The following is a 22,478-nucleotide window of genomic DNA, read 5'->3' as shown; positions in this document are numbered from 1 at the left end:
CAGAAACAACATCAGAAGCTTCTTACCTGGGCTAAGGAGAAAAAGAACTGGACAGTGAACAGTGGTCGAAAGTCCTCTTTTCAGATAAAAGTAAATTTTGCATTTCATGTTGAAATCATGGTCCCAGAGTCTGAAGGAAGACTGGAGAAGCACAGAATCCAAGCTGCTTGAAGTCAATGCAGCCATCTTCCAGGAGATTTTGGAGCACTTTATGCTTCCATCTGATGACAAGCTTTATGGAGATGATGATTTCCTTTTCCAGCAGGACTTTAGCACCTGCCCACAGTGCAAAAACCACTTCCAAGTGGTTTGCTGACCATGATATTACTGTGTTTTATTGGCCAGCCAACGTGCCTGACCCCTGAATCTATGGGATATTTTCAAGAGAAAGATGAGAAACAGTCAATCCAAAAATATATAGATGATCTGAAGGCTCAATAGTGCCTCAGCAGTGCCACAGGCTGATCACTTCCATGCCACACTTCACTGATGCTGTAATTTGTGCTAGGAGCAAGTAATTTGCTGTATTATGTGCTGCCGACCAAGTATTGAGTGTACAAGTGAACATGCTTTAAAGAACTTGAACTTTTCTGTTTTGAAAATCCATTTTTTTTATTGATCTTAGGAAATATTCTAATATTTTGAGATACTGGATTTTGGACTTTCGTGAGCTGTACGCTCTAATCATCAATTTAAAAAAAAAACAAAAAAAAAACTTTTGAAATGTTTTGTTTTACTTGTAGGGAATCTAGAAAATAATGAAAGCTTCATTTTTAAAAATAATTTACAATAAAAAAAATCTTTTTCACGATATTCTAATTATATGACCAGCACCTGTATATGTAAAAAGTCACTGTAGTTCATTTTATTACTAACTTTTCAAATCAGTCACTCAAAGTAACACATTACATAGAAAAAGTGGCAGGTCTGTTTTTTTTTGTTTGTTTTTTTTTGCGTTTACACTCCAATTCTTAATTCACAGATCATTTGACGTGGTATTAGATTTTATTCCATTTGCTATGGTTATCACTGTCAATCGGATTCAATTGAGCGGTGTTGAACAGATTCTGACTAACTTCAATGCATCTGATTGGCCATTGCATTCATGTCTGCTCACGCTGCAAAATCCAGTATAAATATTTCTGTACTCTAACATTGTCTTAGTAACATGATATTTAAGTGCTTAGTTTTTTGATCAAAGCTTTTTTTTTTTCCTTTTTTTTTCTTTTTTTTTTTTTTATTGTGGGCCCAAAACATATAATGCAATGCAATATAATGATGATTGACAGATGTACAAATAAACGTTTCCTCAGAAGCCTATTTTATCATATTTGATACTCATATTTTAACATGATTTTACTAAGTGATAGATAATCGAGTAAACCTAAGTTGCTTCAGTCTAGTAAGTGTTTATCTTGAAATATACATATAACAATATAAAATGTTTACTTGCGTTTACTTTAGAAAAATCAGTAAAGATTTCATAGCATAAAGGCACATGTACCACAACCTGAAGGGGAAAGTTTTTAGAATTATACTAATAGTTTTTTCTATAATTTTTACCAGAATTGTTATCAATCAGATGACAGAAGGCATGTAGTAGATTGTGCTCAACAGATTTGAGCAGAGTTTTGATCATGTTGTTAATTTAGAGGCATTTGCGTATCAATATGATGCAGTAGGTTTTCGTTCTTTTTAGACCACAGTGCTTCCAGTGATGATGGAGGAAGAGGAGGTGTCTGCCAGTGAAGGGGCAGACAGTGAAGGGTGTAGTGGCAGCATCGCCAGCTTCCTGGCCAATGAGAAACTGATGTCTCTGGATAGCATGGACAGTGATATCACTGGTTGGTTAAGAAATTAAGTTATGTTTTAAAGGGCTCTAAAGGATCAATATAAACAAGGCAAGTAATTGATAGTTACTCTTTTTTTTGTTTCGTCCTCTAGATGATGATATTGATGTGAACCAACTCCATGATGAGGAACTTGAGCTGTACTTCAACAAGCTGATGCCACCTGCAATGCAAAGAGGCCATGTGGAAGGACAAGAAATCCCTGTTGTGAGTTCTCTCTTTTACTGGTTCTTTACAAAAGCTTACCTTTTTTTTCCTTCTTTTTAATGACACAATCTGTTCCTGTTGTAGGAGTTGCCGTCCAGTTCATCTCAACCCACCTCTACTGAACCAGAAAGGAACAGACACCGCTTCAATGATGACTACGACCAAGTATGGGCTAATGGTCTTAAAATTAAATCAAAATTGACCTCATTTACTTCTTTGATGCATGCTTCTGGTATGGTTGCCAATGTTTGACATATGCATATTCCAAAGGAAAAAAAAATGTTAGTCTTTCTAATTTTTTATCAATATGTATTGAAACTGTTCGGCTAATGTTTGCTCTTGCGGTGTCACACCACAGAGGGAATTTCACATGCCTGATGTACGTCTGGCAGCCACAGGTATGGATTCTTGTCCTGCAAGTGATGAAGATACAGAGGATGAGCTAGAGGCTTTACAGAACCGGAGCAGAGCAAGATTCCTCCTACCCAGTACCTCCAGACAACCGGTTTGTCTTAGACTCCTTTCTGCTTGCAATATCTATGATTTATTTATTTATTTATTTTGGCCAGATTGAATGCAGTAATTCAGTATCAAATGGTTTTTTTTTTTTGTTGTTTTTTTTTTTTATATATGATTAGGTTGGTGAGAGCCATCGACCTCATTTTCGACCAGGGTTGGAAGGAGGGAGCTCTGATGATGAGTTACAGACTGCAGGGAGGAACACTGACACCAGGACGGGCATTGAGCACCGCTGCTCAGCAGAAGGACAGGTCATCAACTCGCCTATTACTGGTAAAGGGCTATTTATTAAATTAAAAACGCTAAGTTTGTCAAACAATATCGCAGAAAGTGTATCTCTGTGTTTCTCTGTGGGGTCAGGTGATGGAGGAGGAGGAGATGGGAGTAGTGGGAGTGATGAGGAGGGAAATGATGGAGGTGTATCTACCAATCCTTTGCCTCCCACCACCGTCCAAAGCACCTATGATGTGCTGCGTGGCCTGGGCATTGTGGGTGGGAGTGGAGAGACCGGAGATGATCAGCTTCAGTCTTTGCTAAGCAGATCGGGCATGATTATGCATGGCCAGGTAAAGTTAGTGGTGTGTAAGCAATAATAATGATCAATGTGAAATTATGTTTGTAAACAACAGGAAAATGCCACTTAGTTTTCAGGAAGTTACTTTGGAAATGTGTCTTTCTAAGCTTCCCATTTTTAAGTTACACTAAGCTTACAAAACATGGTTAACTACATTAAAACCATACATATCTGCGCCCCATTAAAAGTTTTAAAGAAAACACAATGTATTGGGGTTTTTTTGTTTGTTTTTATTTATTTGTTTTTATTATTGCCAGGGTTTTTCCTGGACCAAAATTGGTCTTCGGTAGTGAACGTGGCCATCTACACACATTACAAAGTACCCTACCCATGTGAACTGCGAGCCCAATACTGAAAATAATCACTGTCAGGAGGACAAGTCATAAAACAAAGTGCTTGGAACTATTTTATATTTAAAAAAATGTAAATTTATATGTAAAAAAATAATAAAATGAACAACACAGTAATGCATTACATAGAAAAAATGGCAGGTCTGCTGTTTTGCATTTACGCTCCAAGTCTTAATGCACAGATTGTTTGACATGCAGTATCAGATTTTTTGTCCATGGCTGTGGTTATCACTGTCAATCAGATTCAATGTGCATTTAAATGTGGTTGTCAATCCAGAAGCTTTGCAATGTGCAGTTGGCAGCATCAAAAATATGTGGTGTATATAGAAAGCGATCCAAGTATCAAATACATTTTATCATTAAATTATTCAATTTTGGTGCCTTTCAATGCAGGAAAAACCCTGTTCTTATTTATTTTTTGCATATCCTAGTGTAATTATACGAATCATAGCACAATTACAGATTGTGTTTTAGTTTTATATGGATCTTTTCAGATGGGTGACCGTGTTGGTCCAGTTGGCACAGGGGAGGCTGGTCATACTGCTGTGGCATCTGGACCTGCCAGTCGATGCCCAGTCAATTGGAGCATGAGTCTGGACCGAAAGGAGGCTCTTGTAAGTCTGTCCTTTTCCGTTTGCTGGAGCAAAAATGGTTGATATCTTTAACACTTTTCTTCTTAACAGGATGCAATGGATAACCCAGCAGAAGTTCACCTGGACTCTATATACTTGAGGGCAGGTGCTGGTCACAACCCTCAGGACATTTCTGCCTCAGTCAGTCCCATCCTTCAGGGCACCCAGAGCAGTTTCCACCTCTCTCAGATTCTTCAGGAATCGCATAATAAAACAGAGCAAGGGGTCGACATGGGCCACACTGTGGATCTCGGTACCCTGGGCCTACGTGGTGGCCCTTGTGGGGATTCTCAAGGTCTCAACAAGGAGCAGAGCTCCAGCAGTAATGATCAACCTGGAGAGTCTCTGGATGCTAGGTACCTTTCCCAGAGCTTTAATGAGAATCATGAGGAACATAATGATATTTGGAATCACCAACCAGATAATGTGGAGCATGAGTTACAGCAAGGTATTTTGCTTTTTCTTCCATTTCTAATACAATGTTAATGGTTTCTATGACATTGGTATAATATAAAGTATTTAAAAAAAAAACAAAAAAATTTCTTTAAGAAACCACATGATCATGATCTAGAAATTAAATGTTCAATATTTCTCAGGCGCAAATGCCACTCATAGCGTGGTCTACCAGAATGAAGAGGGAAAGTGGGTCACTGATTTGGCCTATTACTCTTCCTTTGAGAAGGAAATGGAGGCCAATATGCCTGAGGAAGTTGCTGTACAGTTCCAGTCTGAAGATTTTCTTGCTGGAAGTAAGTAAAATGCAGTGATGTTCTCATCCTTAAAGGTGAAGTATGTAATTGCAAAAATAAAGCATATTTTCAAACAAACTTGCAAATGTGCCTTTCGCATGTCACGCCTCCCCTAACTCCCCTCCCCAAACAAGGCTATTACAGGTGCATGTGAAGGAATGTCTCGAGTAAAAGTAGGCTACATTCAATAAAAGGTGCAACATATTAGGATTATTAATTTTAGCCGTGTTGCTATGTGCCATGAGTGAACAATTGAGTAGGCTAACACTGTCTGTGCTTGTGACGCTTGTGAATGCATCTCAGCTATAATAGACCCATCCTTTGGTTGCACTTTTTAGGCTGTCTACGCATCAAAGTAAACATTATAAACTGATACATATGTCTTTCTGAACGGGTGCATGATATGTATTGTATGATATCTATCCTTTAAGGATGAGACTATTGAAGTGTCCATCGTAGTGCATTGCAATGACCCGTTCGCTTTGACGTGTTCATGACCTGTTTAATCTTTGAAGGTCTAATGGTATATTTACACGACAGCGATGTACTTGACAACGGAAAAGTTTTTCCTTTGCATCTTTGAAAAGTTTTGCATACAGATGACATTGTAAAAATTTTCACTGTTCACGCCTATCTGCAAAAACAACTAAATGATGCTTATTAAATTAATTGGCTGGCAAGTCATTTTAACCACCTGGCTGTTATTCAGTTTCTCCTCTTGTGTTCCACTTGTGAAAGATAGTCATACATTTTTGGTAAAACATAATTTGTACATAGACATTTTTTTTTTATATATATATATATATATAATTTTTGGGCGAGTTAATAATTTAAAAGAATTGTCATTGATTTTCACGGCATAAAATGTTGTCCTCCCAAAGGCCAGGCAATGGACAAGATAATTGAGGATCAGGAGGAGTTTGAAAAGGAGCACCGGTTTATGCAGGTATGAATGGTTCTCTTTAGGTTTTTGAGTTCAGCCAAACTGGAACTAAAGTCCATTTTACACAAAGGTCCTATAGATGTGATTAAGGAACTAAAAAATGTGTTTTTCTTTTGTGTTCTGGTAGGAAGAGCAGATTCAAGCTGTAAATATGAGTGAAGTGCTGGGAGACACCTCTTGGAAAGCCCCAACAAGTAGCAACATCCTTATGAGGGCCTCCCAGGCCTCCTCTGAACTCGAAGCTGGGAACCAAAGTTATCTGCGCATTTCACTGGGGGAGTTTTTTCAGAGGCGCTCTGAAGCTCTGGGGTGTCTTGGCAGTAGTGAGGAGGACAATGTTAAGAGGGTGAGGACTCCATCTCTGTCCTAAACACCTACTTTGGCAGGTGTCTTCTAAGACAGCATTCTAACTGAAATGTAGCCTCAAAGTTGAGTCATACCCTGGAATGCTCTGTATGCCATGCAAAGTGTACTATCAATTCGATCACAATTGCAAAACTTGGTGTTGTCATGGTACCGAAATTCCAGTAGTCGGTACCAATACCATGAGAATTTTACAGTTCTCTGTACCAATTTCGTTACCACAGCAAAATCTGTTGTAACAACTATAACCTCAATTAAATAAATTTTGAAATATAAAAAAAATAAAATAAATGCTCAAACATCCATTTTGTACTGTTGAAAAAAACAGCATATGCTGGTTAAGGTAGGTTGTGAAGCTGGTATGCTGGTCAAGTGCTGGAGGACCAGCTCAACCAGCATCTGCTGTTTTTTTTCAACAGGGGTAAACACATGCGTGTTTATTTTAGCTATTCCGTCAGTGAAACAACACACTACAGTCTGTAAAACTATAAAATAAATATCGGTAAATAATGGTAACCTAAATAATAAGAAAGTTAAATATTATTAATTTTTTTATTATGCACAGCTTGTCAGTGAAGCACAGCTCTGTGAACGGTAGGAAATGCTGCTCCTTCTGAAAGTCAGAGGGCGCTCCCGCAGAAATATAACGCACGTCATTCCAGGAAATCCCTATGGGCATGACACTATTGCTGTTGCTGAATAAACATGACATCTAAACGCATACTACAACAATATATGGTTTATCGGAGTTCTTCAAGCCTTCTTGGTTATTTTCATGATGATATCTATAATGCAGTGCTAATCAACATAGCCTTTATCACTGTATAGAATACTATGAAATATCGTGGGCCTCATGAAATGAGTTTGGAGTAAAAACATGTTATTAAATGTTGTCTTTTGTTGGACATGAGGTTCTTAAATGCTCATGTTTGGAAAACTGTTTGTTGCATGTTGATTTTTCAAATTCACATTATAAATGACTCAAACTCGCAGTGCTTTCAGATGGAACAGCATTTACTACTGATCACAGAGCTGTGCTTCACTGACACGTTGTGCATAAAAAAAAAAAAATGCAGCCTTTGTGATTTCATAATCACACTTAGCCAAACAGTTTAATCGATATTTTCGATTAATCGTGCAGACTGTATGTCTGTATTTACATCTGTAAATGCATTCATACTTTTCATACTATATATAAACATACTTTTTTTTTTTTTTTTTTTTTTTTTGTCACAAAATAATTAAATATTCAAAAGAAATACTTAGAGTATGTGATTTCAGATGCAGCCTAGAAGTTTCTAGTAAGACACTGATTGGCTAATTCTAGTGTTTTAATTGGGGCTAGAGCAAAACTCTGCTGGATGGTGGTTCTCTAGGATCAGGATTGGATGCCCCTGCCATAGAGTCTTCAGAGCCAAGCTTACCTGACAGTTATTCAACCATTTGATTAGTTTTTTTTTTTTTTTTTTTTTTTTTTTTAGCCGTCTTTTGGATACTTCATTACCTCTCCTGAGAAGAGGGAACCTGTTGCATTACTCCGGCCCTCAGATTTGTTCTCCAGAGGAAGCTCCATCCACACTGAGACAGTTCAGCAAAGTGATGCTGATGAGACTCTTAATCCAGGTGCATACAACATACTTTGCTCACATTAGTTATTTGTTTAATATTTTATTTTTGATTGTAAGTAATTTGATATCTTATGTGAACTACAGAAGATCTAGATAAGACTCTTGAGCCCAACACAGCTGAAGCTGCACATGAGAATGTGCAACCACAAACAAATGAGGGGCATGTTTCCCAGGTATTCATAACCATTTAGCCTTGGACTACTGCCAGACATGTCTAGTCTTTTAAAAAAAGCCAAAAATGTTAACTTTTTTTTTTTTTCCCTTTTGTCTGATTTTGGATTAGATATCTGCACTATATGAAGATAAGGAGGCATCTGGCCATAGTTCAGAATCACCCAACTCCAGCAGCAACCTTATGCTCAGTATCAGTACAATTGCTTCTGCAATTGCTGACGCCTCCATCAGCTCAGATCCAGCCCAGCTTGCTGCCATGATCATGGAGCTATCCAAACGGAACCGCTCTAAAAGCCGCCAGCAAGTAGTAGAAGAGTCGATTATCAGTCCTTTAGCAGCCTTAAATCAGAATGGTCTAGTGGAGGAACTGCAGAAGACCACATCAGTGGGAGACCTTAGTACTCCTGACATGGAGAAATACCTGAAAAGGGCTGAGGTCTTAAGTAGCGACAGTGATGGATCTACTTCACAGTCCTGCTTGGACATCCTCACGTTGGCTGATAGTTCAGCCAGTTCTAACAAGCAGACTCAACAGCAGTTGGTGCCTCTGGAAAATGGAACCACCCATAAAAATGAAGAGCATTCAGTTATGAAAGAGCAAGCTGAAAACAAAACATGTCAGGTTCTGGCAGGTAAAGCATCCAAACAAACAGGGGCTACTTATGTTGCATCACCAAATCCAAGGTCAGATGCCAAACGAAGTGCAATTCCTCGACCTAAGTCAAGCAGTTTACCAACTGCCACTGCCACTGCGCATCCTGCCAAAAGATCTTTAGGCTCTGGCCAGTCAACATCTTCCACATCCTTTAAATCAAAACCTGCTGATTTAAAATCTGGTCTTGAGAAAAACAAAAATGACTATCGTGCAACACCATCCACCAATAAAAGTGTCTCTGAATCCAGGATCAAAATGGGCACAGCTCGAACACAAGTAGCCAGCAGTTCCGCCACAAGTAACCGCCAATCTCTGAAAGGTGACGGGTCCATGTCAACTCCTGCTTTTGGCCCAAAGGCCTCACCTGGCCTTCGAAGTGGTGGACGCTCAGAGCTATCGTCGTTGAAGACCTCCCCACACAAACCCAAGGCAACAGGAGGCCGGACAGACAAACCTGTTATTAACCAGGCGCGATCACCCAGAAGCCCTAAAGCTGCTCAGTCTGTTTCAAAAGAGAAAATTGCAGCTGTTGATCGTCAGGATTCACTGCCAACAACACAGGAAAAATTTGGTATTTTATTTTTAACATGTTACACCTGTCAAAGTGTTGGTTTTATAGTTAGCATTAAGTGAAAATTAATCCCATCTATTTTCTAAATGCATGTTATTGATCATATTGTAAACAATTCATCCTTGCATCTTCTGGTGAAACAGCAGACTTCTCTCTGGTGACAACTGCCAGACTTCTCCAATCATTTTAGGTCACATTAATCCCACCCATTTCTTAAGGCCCTGATATACTTCAAACGAAATCGAAGAACGAACTGATGTGACGTCATTTCAAACAAAATCAGGCCAAAACGAAGTTCGTTTTGTGTTCTTTTTGGAAGTTCGAAATGGCTTGCCAAAGCGAACTTTCAGGAAAAGTTCACTCCAGCTGCAAGAGTCCTTCGTACTACCATTGGTCCATGACGATAACGTAATAGGAGGTGTGTGCCGAGGCTCCACCTTCACTTGCGTGGAATGCTGCTTTGATTTAATTTCGTGTGTTTGAGTTCGTTGAGGTAAAATCTCCACGTGTGAAAACATGAACATACTGGATAGCTGCTTTATAGTACAAAATGAATTTGTGCTTTGTTTGATACTGTAAAGCTGATTGATTTCAAGCAATCTATTGAACAAAGTGCTATACAAATAAATGTGACTGGAGTGCTAATTTCCAGAGCTCGTGCTTACATACATGTTATGATCAGACACTTTTCTTATGCTTTCTGTAAAAATGCTTGCCATTTTCTCTTTTTTTTTGTTCTGTTTATTTTGTTACTGAGAAGAAAATATACAGAACATATTTAGATATTCATCTAACCATTGCTCTCAGCAGTGTGGGCAGTGTCATATGTTGGTTTACAGTATATCGCTGGTCACGGATTTCGAAGTTCATTTTAACCCTAAACGAAGAATTAAAAAGAACTTTGTTTGAAGTATATCGGGGCCTTTAGTCGACTGCAAGCTTGCATTCAGGTCTTCCTCTAGCCAATCAGCAATTGATGAATAGAACCAAGTTACCAACTTACAATTTACTTATTAAAGTCCGCGAGAACCGGAAGTTGCAAACTACGTATTTCCAAGTGAAACAGAATATTGAATAGAGGGCAGAGTTTTACTTTAGCGCTCCTCCTCTCCATCTCTCGCTCACAGCAGACTAACCGTTGGAGGGGAGTGGTTTAAGCGATTTCAACCCAAGCCGTCAAACTGATGTCATCAGAGAAGGGGCACCGTTGCAGAGGGGAGGAGCATTTTCAGATTTTGATTAAATATTAAGAAGCCAAACAATTTTTTTTTGTGTGTGTGGATTGATTTGCACGGATGAATTGTTCACTACAAAACTAGCAATTTGAGCTAACTAAATAAGGTCAATTTTGACTTCATGTGTACTTTAAATCTTTTTTTTTTTTTTTTTTTTTTTTACATTTGAATCATGATCTGGAAGAAAAGATCTGTTGCTACTTGCATTTCATTGTGACTTTCAATATAGAGCTGTAATTTTCTTTTTAACAATTTAATTGTTGAATTGCCCATAGGTCTCACTTCAGACAGTTTTTGTAATATCTTTGCAAAGTTCTTATCTGCCACAATAATGTCTTGTCTTTGAATGAATATTTGCAGAGTAAAGACCAAAAATGAGTTTGAGATGCTGATTGCTAAATGCGATTAATGGCATATCATAATTTTATAGTTTTGTTGACAGTGTTTGCTGCATTAATTTAATCTCTTGGCTCTGCTAATATTTGCATGAATATCATACAAGGACATCAACTTTATTTACTTTTTATTTATTTATTTTTTATTAAAGGCTCACCTGAGAGCGGTGCCCCTGGTGTTGTGGAGGTCACCCATTGTAATTTCAGACCGTCCACCTCCCCTCTTACCCATTCCAGTCCAAGCCAGGCCTCCATTCCAAGTGGATATGGGTAAAAAAAAATTCTGAATACTTGTTTCATATCTGGTTACATTTGTGGTCTAACCACATTCAGATTTCTCAGTGTATTATTTTTATGGTTGTTTAGTAATCAGCCATAATAGTTAATCTATAATTTGCTGAACCACAAATATTTTTAAAACGAATGGATAAATAATTACATGATTTGACACTTCCATGTGTTTTGGGAATAGGGAGATGTCTCTATATTCACCCGGTAGTGGGAAGGCTGCTAGTGATCCTGGTTCCCCACAGTCTCCTTGTTCAAGCCCAACTCTCAGCAGGCTGACTTACCTTTCCATTAATGAAAACACTTGCATGCCCACCCCTGATCACCACAAGGTGAGTTGTTTGTTTGTTTGTCTGTCTGTCTGTCTGTCTGTGTTTGTTTGTTTGTTTGTAAATGCAAGGCATGCACAAGTTTTGTTTTTGTTTTGTTTTTTTTTGTTTGTTTTTTCAGCAAGGTTTTATTTCTCTCCAAAATCTGCTGTTATTGGTTAGGTTCACAGAATAATTTGAGTAAAATTCAAGTAAGATACCTTGCTCTCTAGATTTTGCCATTGGCCTTTGGAAGCCCATATTGGTTGACCACTATTTGACATTGATCATGATGCCACTGATTTGCTTTATGGTTTAAATGTATAGAAAAATCTCTTTCTCTGCTTCTTCAGAAAAACACCTCAATGGCTTTAAGCACCACTATAATCAGAGCCAGCCCAACTCCACCAGTGGAGCCGTTTAATAATGGAAATGTTTTGAGTTCTTCGAAGAGTCCTGAACCTCTTTGCCACTCTGAAGTTCCATGCCTCAATCAAAAGACCTCAGAACTGGGCTCACGTAGCCAAAGTGAGAGTGACTTCCATAAAGAAAAAAATGTACACCCTAAGGGCAACCGCCAGTCTGAGCCTGGGCTGAGGTTGTACACTCAAGGGGATTCTGGGTACTCAAGCAAACTAAACATTCAGCAGCCACCTGGAACAGCCACAGAACCAGCACACCAATTGTTGCCTCATGTCTTGGGCTCTGGGTCTTGTTTTGGTGTTGCGGATGACTTGAAATATGGGCCAGTTCCGAGCTACAGCTCTCAGGGTGCCCTGTCAAATCTTCCCAGCCACCTAACGGGACATTCCCTCTTCAGTTCCCAGCTGGCACAGCAGTATCTGAGCTCAGAGGGTCCTCTACATGCTCCTTCCTATCAGATTGGAGGGCCACCTGGTTTGTATGGAGTATCAGCTGCAATGTCTGCTGCAAACCCATCTATGGGACATATGCATGTCCCAGGATCTACAAGTCTTCAGTCTGGTTACCTGAACTCCGGTCAACAACATCCTCCTCATTATCCAGTCAGCAAGTCCTATGGACAGCCAAGTGTTGGGTCATGGGCTGCACGAGATATGGGAGACCTTAGAAGTGAGTTGAAATGTTCATGTATTTGAAAGACATCAGTGTTATGAAGGAAGTTCTTAATTTATTTTTTTTTTTTTTTTTTTTTTTTTTTTTTTTTCCCACTTATCACTTGCACTTTAGCTCAAGTGATGGTTCCAAATGAGCTGAAGTTTCCCAGTTCTTGCTGTGTGGGAATTGCCTCTCAGACATCCCTCAACATCTTCAACCCCTCTGAGCGCTGGCAGCAAGTTTCAATCTCCATCACAAGCCTATCCATTGATGGAGAGAAGGTAAGAAAATCTGTCAAATGTAGTCTAGATCAGTGGTTCTCAACAAGGCCATTGCCCCCTTCGGGGCCCCAGTGGGGCATAAAGATGATATGAAGATGGTGATGCAACTGAAAATATTTTTATTACAGTCACCATTTAAATGTTTGTATCAGCAACAAATTATTATATAATAGTTGCCTTATGATAAACTAAATTAAGACATTTCTCATTTTGAATTGAAAACCTGTGAAAATGAGAAAAAAATATTAAAACTGAATGGTTGTTTTTATAATGAATATAAATTTTTCTTCCTATTCAGTTAACATTTTATACAAGTGTATGTTCTAGATAGAGGCTAAGCTCAAAAATGTTTAATGTTCACTTTTATCCTTAACTCTTATCCAGTCAATCATGAATGACTGTTAATTTAAATAAGTGGGGACATTGAAGAACATTCGGCTCCTAAAACTTCTGAAGCCCTGCTTTTTAATTTATAAAAATTAGAACTTTAAAACAGCATTGGGCCTTCAGATATTTGGTGTGGATAATGGTGGTCTTGCATTTTTAGAAAAGTTGAGAACCAGTGGTCTAGATTTAGCAAAATCTGGCAAACTTACTGGTCAAAAAGCAGTTTATCTGTTTATCTTATTCATTGTCAGTTTTTGTATGCAGTATTTTAATTGTTTCATTGCATCACAGGTGGAATCTCTCCCATTCCAGTGGCTCATAGTAAAGAATAAGACAATAATCGGACCCAAATGTACAGAAGAACAGAAGGTTTTGTTCATAGCTCCAAGGGCTGGACTGTATCAGTGTACTCTCAGTGTGGCGTCCTGGCCTGCATCTGCCGAGACGGAGGCGGTGGCTCACGCCGAAGTCTTTGCCAAGAAAGTGGTGCTGATCGCTGTGGCTGAGAACCCTTCAATAGAGGTTAAAAGTTTCCTTTGCCTTTGTTGCTAGTTCCAAATCACTAAAATAATGCATATATATATATATATATATATATATATATATATATATATATATATATATATATATATATATATATATATATATATATATATATATATATATTTTTTTTTTTTTGTATTAGAATTAATGTGACAGTTGAAAGGCCAATTCACACGCACCAACAGACACCAACACTTTGTTGGGTTTTGTCTAATCAGTGGGTTACCCCTGTCGTACCCTGTTGCCATATGTTGGAGCTTGTTTTCGCTGATTGAACATGCTGAATTGGAATTAGAATGTCTGAGAAGTGATGTGAATTGGTGCAGTGTGAATTGGCCATTTAAAATTTGCAAAAATAAAGATTTTGTTTTTGTTTGTTGTTTTTTTTCTCTTATTTTGATATATAGGTGGACGTTGGAAAGACAGGCTGTCTGGACTTCGGGGATTTGGCAGGGGGCAGTACTAAGGCCCTGCCGCTCAAACTGGTCAACAGGACCCATGCCACTGTGCCTATTCGACTGGTTATCAGTGCGGTCAGTGAGATCTGTCAGCATTTGGTTTCGAAAAATGTATTAAACATTGGTTGTGTATGATGTAATCCTAATGAGACTTTTGACTGATAAAGCTCAGACCTCATTCAGTGGCATGTTAAACAGTTTCAAGGTTTTGTCTCGTAGAATGCATCAGCTTGGCATTGTTTCGGCTTCTCTAAGAGCCCGGTTGCCATGAGCACAGACGGTTCCCTTCATTCTGGCTCAACCCTGACTTCACTTTCTACTTCATCAGTCATAAACCATGTGCTGCATGCCAGTTATTCAGAGGTGAATATCTCTCTAAATAGCTGTCTTCTGAACAGATGGCAGATTTGAGTGTTTAAATACATGTCTTTTTCCAGAATCAAGAAAGCTTCTTGGTATGGATTCATTTCAGTGCCCCTCAGAAGTACATTTCAAGTTCAGGTATGTCTGTATGTAAACCTAAAAAAATAGACACTAGTTTAGTTATAAGTTAAGAAATGTTCATGCTGAATTAGTGTTATTTCAGGGAATTAGTTTTTTTTTTTTTTTTTTTTTTTGGGTTATCTTTTACAGTTTTCATTTTTTTGTTATGTTTTGGCAACTAGCTGGAATAAAACAAGTCTAAACGTTTTTTTTTTTTTTATATATATATATTATATTATTTCAGTTAGTGTTTATTTTTTCAAGTAACTTTTTTATGGTTTATGTTGCTGTTTTTTTGTTTTTAATGGTCTATAATAACCCTGCCCTGTATCCAGTAAAATAGAGCACACCGAATGTGAGCTGCTGTCTCTCTTTTTGGATTCAGGTGAGTTGGGGCCAGCCGATGAATACAGTGCACGGGTGGATATTGAGGTGGACAGTCCAGGTCCCAGTCATGTGATCCAGAGTGTAGCCCTGAGGGCAAGGTCAGGCACTCCCAGAGTGCATGCTCCTAAAGACCTACAGGTAACAGAGGAAACCATATGGCTCTACAAGCTACAAGACATGCCTTGCTGCTTTGGGTTATGACATGGGTTCAGTTTGCTTGCTTGCTGTCACTTATTCACTACATAAATATCTGTACAGACGGTGTGTCTTCAGGCTCCTTTGGGGCAGATTGTAAAGCAGACTCTTCCCTTAAAGAATGCAGGCAACATTGATGTTCTGCTCAGACTAAAGGTACCTGATATGAGCTTTACTTTTTAATGCACTTAGAAGTTTCTCATATATTGACAGCATACTCTAGAACAGTGGTTCCCAAACTTTTTAGAGTGCTGTACCCCCTGAGACATTTACCATCCTTCTGCGTGCCCCCTCTCTTCCACTTGGACTGCACCTTTTCCATTAAGGGCCAATATTTGCCACTAAATTGATTTTTATTTATTTTTTATTTATTTTTTTCAGTGCAGTTTTGTTTTATAAATACCTTTACAACATTGTTTTAAATAGGTTCAATAGTAAAATATGCAATGATGGTAAAAACGTGAAAAGTGATTCTTTTACATGCTAATACCGCCAGTAGGTGGCGGTGATGTGAGTCACAAAGTAATTTGTGCATTCAGTAACGAAGCAAGTGGATGTGTAGTAGCAATAATCTTCGTTGTTCTCGGGCAAAGAATTGACTCGGGTCTTCGTTCAGATTTCAATGGTTTACTGAATGTTCTTGTACAATAAACAGAAATAAAATAAACTCCGGTCAAAAAACTGTGTAGCTCCGTCTTTCTCACAAAGGGGTGTCAAAAACAAAGGGCGCCAAGGCAGTCCAATAATAAAACGGAGCAAACCATTACATAATAAACATGGGGGTGTTTAACGAATATACATATGTCCAAACACATAAAAATGTATCCTATTCATGCATTTCTAACTTTAATATCAAATTATTCAAATAATGGCTCTTATAGGATGTATTTATGAATGAATCATTGAATCAATGACTTTCACAAACGATTTGTTCAAAGCCACAGATTCATTCATGAAACACCGCTGTGTCTGTTGTAGGTCTGCTGTGGCTTTCGTTGGAACTATTGTTTCTTTGCAAAATAGTATTGATTCACAGTATTGTCAGCATTTACTCTATGACATCACTTAATATATATATATATATATATAATTTTTTTTTTTAAGCACCCATATGCATGCTGCTTATATGGAAATGGATTTAGTCAGTTTGACTGCAAAAGATGTGGAATTTTGATTGGATGTCATGTATTTATGGCATTGTGCCATGAAATACATGCTCTATTTTAAGATGGGGAAGAATTAAATGAACGACAAAACTCAGCATTTTGTTCGCGTACCCCAGTTTGGGAACCACTGCTCTAGAATAAATACCCTAGAATGTGTCTCAAAAGCTTTGTTTTTTTCATTCCAGTTTCCTTGTCTCTCTGGCTGTTTTTCAGAGTGCTGATGGTGACAGCTGTTTCACTGTGAGGCCAGAGGAACTGGCTCTGAAAGCTGGAGAGGAGCAAGGAGTAGTGGTCTCCTTCACTGCTCAGGACACACAAAAGCACAAGGAGAGGCATGTTCATTCATATTGATTTAGTTTTTGTACATCTGAGCTTTATTTATTTTTTTCTTATTTTAAATGGTACACAGTTCAAATTGTCAAAAAATATAGTTTGACACTTGAGGGAAAATGTAATTTTAAAATATATTTGCTACTTCATATTGTTGCAATTTCAAGTAATTTTTTTTTTTTTTTTTTTTCTCAGCATGTTGTCGATTCTGGTTCTACCCAGTGGACCTCAGTATGAGGTTATGTTGAAAGGAGAGATAGTCCAGGGAGTTTCTGGGAAAGTGGCATCCCTACCTGCTGTATTATCACAGGCTGAAGTCCCACCCATCCTCTCCAACAAACAGTTCATGGCATGGGGAGGGGTTACACTGGGCAGAGCAGTGTGAGTACACATAGCCTTAGAAAGTAGAGGTGTAACGGTTCAGATAACTCATGGTTCGGCTTCTATCACGGTTTTAATGTCACTGTTTTGGTATGGATCATTATGTGCTATGTTTAATAATGTTAAATAATGAAACTACAAGCAACAGCACAAATACAATAGACAAAAGATACAAATAAAATAAACAGTTAGGTCTAACAGCAGTTTTCAGCTACAGAAATTAAAGTAATCAAATGTAAAATAACAGTCTTCACTGTATAAATTAAATAGATTTCAGAAGTTATTCAGTCAAGAGTTTTTTTTTTTTTTTTGGATTAACATTTAGAAACAGACTGCTGCAGCAGGCATATTAGGTTGCTGTCACTTAAAAGACAATACATGGATCCAATATACTGATACTGGTACACATCCATTGTCTTTCTTGACTGTTCGGCTCGCCAAGACAGACGTGTTGACACAATATTGTGTGAATTTCTTCAAGCACAAGAAGACAAAAGAGAACTAAATTGAGTATTCACATGCTGTTTTATTATTCGCAAACTGTAGTGTTCAGTGTGCAGGCTTCGGATGTGTGCGCACAGAAAACTTTTCTCACCATATGCATGAGTTCTCTTTTGCTTCATCTTGCGCTTAAAAGTTTAAGTTGGCAAAGCTTAACTTACAAATTAAAAAGTTTCATGACTATTCAGCACTGGCTCGAATGGGACAGTGACCATTCCGTCAACCCCAGCTTTTAGGGCAGTCCTTATTGTCGAGTCCTGACCAACACTTTTGTTACTGTTTTTTGTCTGTTCGAATTGGTTTAAACACAGAAGGCAATGTGTGCTGTTTCGGTCTCAACACCTGGGTGATGGCATTGGTCACATCAGATGTATTGCCTTGAGTATACAGCACTCGCAATGAACAAGGTATAAAAAGGTGACTGTTTTGACATGTTTTGTGACCATCGCTGTTGTAATGTATTGGAAAGAATGTTCGCAGACAGGAGATTAATATGACGCAGACAGCGGCGCTATCAACAGTGCGTCTCCTATGCTTGCCATGCTGAACACCAGCACGCGAGGAACTGTGATGTCAGCAACAGATTTACACACTAACAGTTGATTGGACCGCTACTCTCCTGTGAAATGCATGCAGATTGTATTCATTGACATAAACTTACATTAGCGGAACTATCTGTCTGCTTTATGCACTGTTGTTGTTTTCACCAAACCATATTATAGATGTGTCGTCAGATTTAAGGTTAACTATGGTGCAAATGCATGCCAAACCATGGGTGGAGAACCATACTGTTCCTTTTTTCACCAAGAGCCGTTACACCCCTAATAGAAGGTCATAGAAACCTGCTGTAAACAATATACAAGCAAAATATATGTGGATGATGCTTGTGTGTTTGTAGGCAACAGAAACTGGTGCTAAGGAACAATTCACCCACTACATCACAGCAACTCAGACTTCTCATCAGGGGTCAAGACCAAGATTGTTTCCAGGTAAGCTAACTCTGTGAGAAATTTAATTTTGTACATTCTACATTCAGTTGCCAAATGCGAGTAAAAACGCATGCATTGGTGAATATTAGGGTTGTTAATAGGGTTATTATTCTTAATTAAAAACACAACAACTAGGAAAAACAACTAATCCTTTGCAGGTTTCCTGTTAGCACTGGGTTTAAATCCAAAATATTGCAAAAATCTTCTGCCATCGTCTTGTCAGTCAGCTCCTCGCTCTCCTCGTCAACACCAACTATAGAGACAGAGCGACACGCGTCATAATCTGAAGACCACGGCCACCGGGGGGGAAAACAATCCAACCGTCTCCATTGACTTTGTATTGCGTGAGGCTGCCTCCTTTGTCTTTTCTGACTTATTACAAAAAAACAGAACAATGTCTAAAAGCTGTTGTGTGACAAGGTGCACAGCTAACAAGCTAAAAAACCCAGAAATAAGTTTTTATAAGCTGTCGATCCCAAAAAATGAATGTTTAAGGACATAAAAGTGGATACAGGCAGTGAGACAGAGCGCAAATGGTCATAATTACTTTAAGAAATACACTGGAGGGAGTCGTAATCGCGACAACATATGTTAAACAAACCAACAAAAACAAACCATTATTTTTTACCATGTCAAAGAATTATTTCACTTGTCGCCGATTACGTTCCACTCCAATGCATTTCTTATAGTAATATGACCCGTTGCTCTCTGTCTCACTGCATGTATCCACTTTTATGTCCTTTAACATTCGTTTTTGGGGGTCGACAGCTTATAAAAACGTATTTTTAAGTTTGTTAGCTGTACACCTTCTCACACTGCAGCTTTTAGACATTGTTCTGTTTTTTGTAATAAGTCAGAAAAGACAAGGAGGCAGCCTCACGCAATACAAACTCAATGGAGACGGTTGGATTGTTTTCCCCCCCGGTGGGCGTGGCTTTCAGATTAACATAAATGCGCTCTGTCTCTATCACAGCAAGCCTAGTGAATATGTCGATATGGTCTAACTTGCTGCTGCATATTTTGTTAAAAAAAAAAAAAAGCTGCAGTGTCTATTAACAGTGTCTCGGAGCAGCTTGGTTTGCAGTAAATACTCCTCTGCATGATAGAGTTGGGTTTGCTTATAACGTGCATTTGAAAATGCAACATTTTTCCCTTATTATTTAAGAATCTGTTGTTGACAAAAGAGACACCCTGCAGTTTTCTGGCAAAATAAAAGCTTTGATTTAACATTTTAAAAGTAAAGATATTACAGTCACGGTCATGAATATAGTATGCAGGTTTTTACTTCCAGAACCCAACTGTTGCACTCTGTTGGCCTAGGATAAGCAGCCAACCAGCTCCTTAGTTTTGTAGAACCGGTGGCAGTATATCCACATCATTTATCTTTTCTCTCCTTTGTCTTTTTCTGTCTCAACCCTCCAGCTGCAGAGTTCATTCGGCCCAGATGAGCGACTGACACGTAACAGAGAGCTGTCAATCAAACCCAAAGAGGATGTGACTGTTCATCTGCTCTTTGCTCCTACTCGCGTTGCCTCCATGTTGGCCAAACTGGAGATTAAGCAGTCTGCTGCACGTGCCTCCCAGCCTGGGGTCAAATTCACTGTGAGTTTATTTATAACCTCTGATAAACAGTAATATTGTGCTACAAATAGGTGGTTACACTTTATCACGGTGTTCTCAGATCCCTTTGTCGGGATATGGCGGCACTAGTAACGTGATCCTGGAGGAGTTGAGGAAACGTTCAGAAGGCTATGTGGCCACGCTGGGTGGAGTTCAGGCCGGCCGTGTCAGTAAACTCTGCGTGTGCGTGCGGAACACGGGCTCACGTGCTGCCTTCGTAAAAGCGATACCATACAGCAATCTTCAGAATAGAGCTGTCATGGACTCGACCATTATTAGCTTGTCCCCTTCACAGTTTGTCCTGAAAGAGAGAACGCAGGAGGTGAGCCAAGTGCACATTTTACTTTTTGTTTTTTTTAAATCAAAAGGTTTTGTTGTGGTGTGGTGTTTTTCTTGATTTTAGAAAATATTCCTTGCACATAACATTTAAAGATTTTATTCAGAAATTGCTTTTGAACTGATATTCATGTTTACACCTGTATTTGCTTGGAAAATTTATTGGTGCTGCTTCTACAGGTGATCACCATAGCGATGAAGGCTTCACGCAGAGAGCAGGCTCTCTGTCAGTCCGGTGCCGCACTCCTTGCCACTGTCTGCCTCTTCTGTGGGGACGAGGTCTCTCGACAACAGTTTAGGAAGTCAGTGATTTTTCTCATTTGACTTGATTGGCAGAATTCTAAGCTGAAATGAGAAGAATTTTAGTCTTAGAATACTTTATTATTATTATTATTATTATTATTATTATTATTATATAAAAAAAAGTAATATGCAACTAAGTATTATATAACTAGTAAATATGAATTATACACTACTGTTCAAAAGTTTGGAATGACTTTTTTCTTATCACCAAGACTGCATTTATTTGCAGTAAAAATACAGTAACTTAATTTTAATAAATAAATGCATAAATGCTGTAGAAGTATTGTTCATTCTTAATTCATGTTAACTAAATTAGTTAACTAATGTTACTTAATGAAACCTTATTGTAAAGTATTACCAATGTTTTTAAATAGTTCTTTAAATTGTAGTAATAATTCACAATATTAATGTTTTTACTGTGTTTTTTTAATTAAATAAATGTAGCCTTGGTGAGCAAAAACATTATTTTGGGGGGGAAAAAACCGCTAGTGTATATTATCGTGTATATAATATATACAAGATGTGATATTAATATCACATCACAATATACCAATTATGGAAACTACTCTAAAAAATAAAAATAATGAAAGATTTAATTTATGTATTTTTGCAATGGAAAAAAATAAATGAAAACTAACCAAATAATGTGTATTTTGTTAGAGGCTTTGAATTGAACATGGTAGTTTGCCTCAGATTCAAAACACATTGTTATATCACATTTTTCAAGTGTTGTGTGTAGCTATCCACAGTGCTCTGGAGATCTTTTTGGAAATTAAATAATATGAAATATTGAACTGATCTGTGAGTGGAAAGCTCAGTTGATTTTTAGACATTGTGTGATAGTAAAGCATGTTTTGTAATTGTATATTTTAATGTTTTTAAGGTTATTACAAATCAAACCAGAAGCAGGGAATAAAGTACTGTCTGAGAACAGCTTATTGAAGAGTATTCCCTTTGATGAAATGTTCCTCGGAGAGGAGCATGTTCAGGAGGGTAAGATGACAAGGATTGGCTCAAATTTAATTACTTTTACTCATTAACTGACCCTGGTTGTGATTTTTGGCTTTATGATTGGTTAATTTTCAGCTTATGATCTGCCTCAGAGGCCAAATGAAGCTCAAATTTTCTATGGCAACATGAGCAAAGTGATGCTGTCACTGTTTGGCACTGTGGAAATGTCAGACTCTGGAGAGAGTGACCATATGGAGTCCATCAGACCTTCACAGCGACACGCTTCTGAATCAGACAGGTAATCATCTTCAATGAATAACATAATGAACATAAATGAATGCTTTTCGACTTTACGCTGCTGAAGTTAATGTGTAGTTCTCCACGCAGCGGTTTGGGGTCATCAGGCCGTTACATCAGTAATGTTTCTCTGGACGTGCTGCCAGTCAAAGGTCCTCCATTAAGCCCATCAGAACCTGTGCTGAAACAAACAGAGCTGAACCTGGAGAACACCTGGAGCATCAAGCCTGAACAGCTGGTTCTCAGTGCACCCACTATCAGTAAGACTCATTTGAGTTTAAGAATGTGATACTGAAAATGACCTCAAGTGTATAGCATTAGTATTCGTTTGAAGCAAATGCACTTACCATAG

General features: G+C 38.3%; 1 protein-coding gene across 4 annotated transcripts in view; it reads left to right on the top strand.

Moving 5' to 3' along the window:
- cep192 (centrosomal protein 192) overlaps nucleotides 1-22,478 on the top strand; it is a 37,824-nt gene that overhangs the window by 10,844 nt on the left and 4,502 nt on the right. For 2 of the 4 annotated variants that reach the window (XM_067401266.1, XM_067401241.1), the window contains exons 6-38: nucleotides 1,700-1,844; nucleotides 1,945-2,057; nucleotides 2,142-2,222; nucleotides 2,416-2,562; nucleotides 2,696-2,849; nucleotides 2,937-3,142; nucleotides 3,995-4,114; nucleotides 4,184-4,580; nucleotides 4,729-4,881; nucleotides 5,763-5,827; nucleotides 5,952-6,170; nucleotides 7,669-7,810; nucleotides 7,900-7,988; nucleotides 8,099-9,215; nucleotides 10,998-11,115; nucleotides 11,318-11,465; nucleotides 11,795-12,533; nucleotides 12,651-12,799; nucleotides 13,478-13,708; nucleotides 14,137-14,262; nucleotides 14,407-14,550; nucleotides 14,625-14,688; nucleotides 15,056-15,195; nucleotides 15,316-15,408; nucleotides 16,632-16,750; nucleotides 16,944-17,129; nucleotides 18,529-18,619; nucleotides 20,042-20,221; nucleotides 20,301-20,561; nucleotides 20,756-20,877; nucleotides 21,762-21,871; nucleotides 21,965-22,127; nucleotides 22,205-22,386. In XM_067401266.1, coding sequence (XP_067257367.1) covers nucleotides 1,700-1,844; nucleotides 1,945-2,057; nucleotides 2,142-2,222; nucleotides 2,416-2,562; nucleotides 2,696-2,849; nucleotides 2,937-3,142; nucleotides 3,995-4,114; nucleotides 4,184-4,580; nucleotides 4,729-4,881; nucleotides 5,763-5,827; nucleotides 5,952-6,170; nucleotides 7,669-7,810; nucleotides 7,900-7,988; nucleotides 8,099-9,215; nucleotides 10,998-11,115; nucleotides 11,318-11,465; nucleotides 11,795-12,533; nucleotides 12,651-12,799; nucleotides 13,478-13,708; nucleotides 14,137-14,262; nucleotides 14,407-14,550; nucleotides 14,625-14,688; nucleotides 15,056-15,195; nucleotides 15,316-15,408; nucleotides 16,632-16,750; nucleotides 16,944-17,129; nucleotides 18,529-18,619; nucleotides 20,042-20,221; nucleotides 20,301-20,561; nucleotides 20,756-20,877; nucleotides 21,762-21,871; nucleotides 21,965-22,127; nucleotides 22,205-22,386 — 6,514 coding nt within the window. The remainder of the gene's footprint in view (nucleotides 1-1,699; nucleotides 1,845-1,944; nucleotides 2,058-2,141; nucleotides 2,223-2,415; nucleotides 2,563-2,695; nucleotides 2,850-2,936; nucleotides 3,143-3,994; nucleotides 4,115-4,183; nucleotides 4,581-4,728; nucleotides 4,882-5,762; nucleotides 5,828-5,951; nucleotides 6,171-7,668; nucleotides 7,811-7,899; nucleotides 7,989-8,098; nucleotides 9,216-10,997; nucleotides 11,116-11,317; nucleotides 11,466-11,794; nucleotides 12,534-12,650; nucleotides 12,800-13,477; nucleotides 13,709-14,136; nucleotides 14,263-14,406; nucleotides 14,551-14,624; nucleotides 14,689-15,055; nucleotides 15,196-15,315; nucleotides 15,409-16,631; nucleotides 16,751-16,943; nucleotides 17,130-18,528; nucleotides 18,620-20,041; nucleotides 20,222-20,300; nucleotides 20,562-20,755; nucleotides 20,878-21,761; nucleotides 21,872-21,964; nucleotides 22,128-22,204; nucleotides 22,387-22,478) is intronic. The other 2 variants (XM_067401249.1, XM_067401258.1) reach the window with 2 other exon arrangements.

This window comes from Chanodichthys erythropterus, chromosome 2 (genome assembly GCF_024489055.1).
Source record: "Chanodichthys erythropterus isolate Z2021 chromosome 2, ASM2448905v1, whole genome shotgun sequence".
Lineage (NCBI taxonomy): Eukaryota > Metazoa > Chordata > Actinopteri > Cypriniformes > Xenocyprididae > Chanodichthys > Chanodichthys erythropterus.
This window is presented reverse-complemented; position numbering and strand designations above follow the sequence as displayed.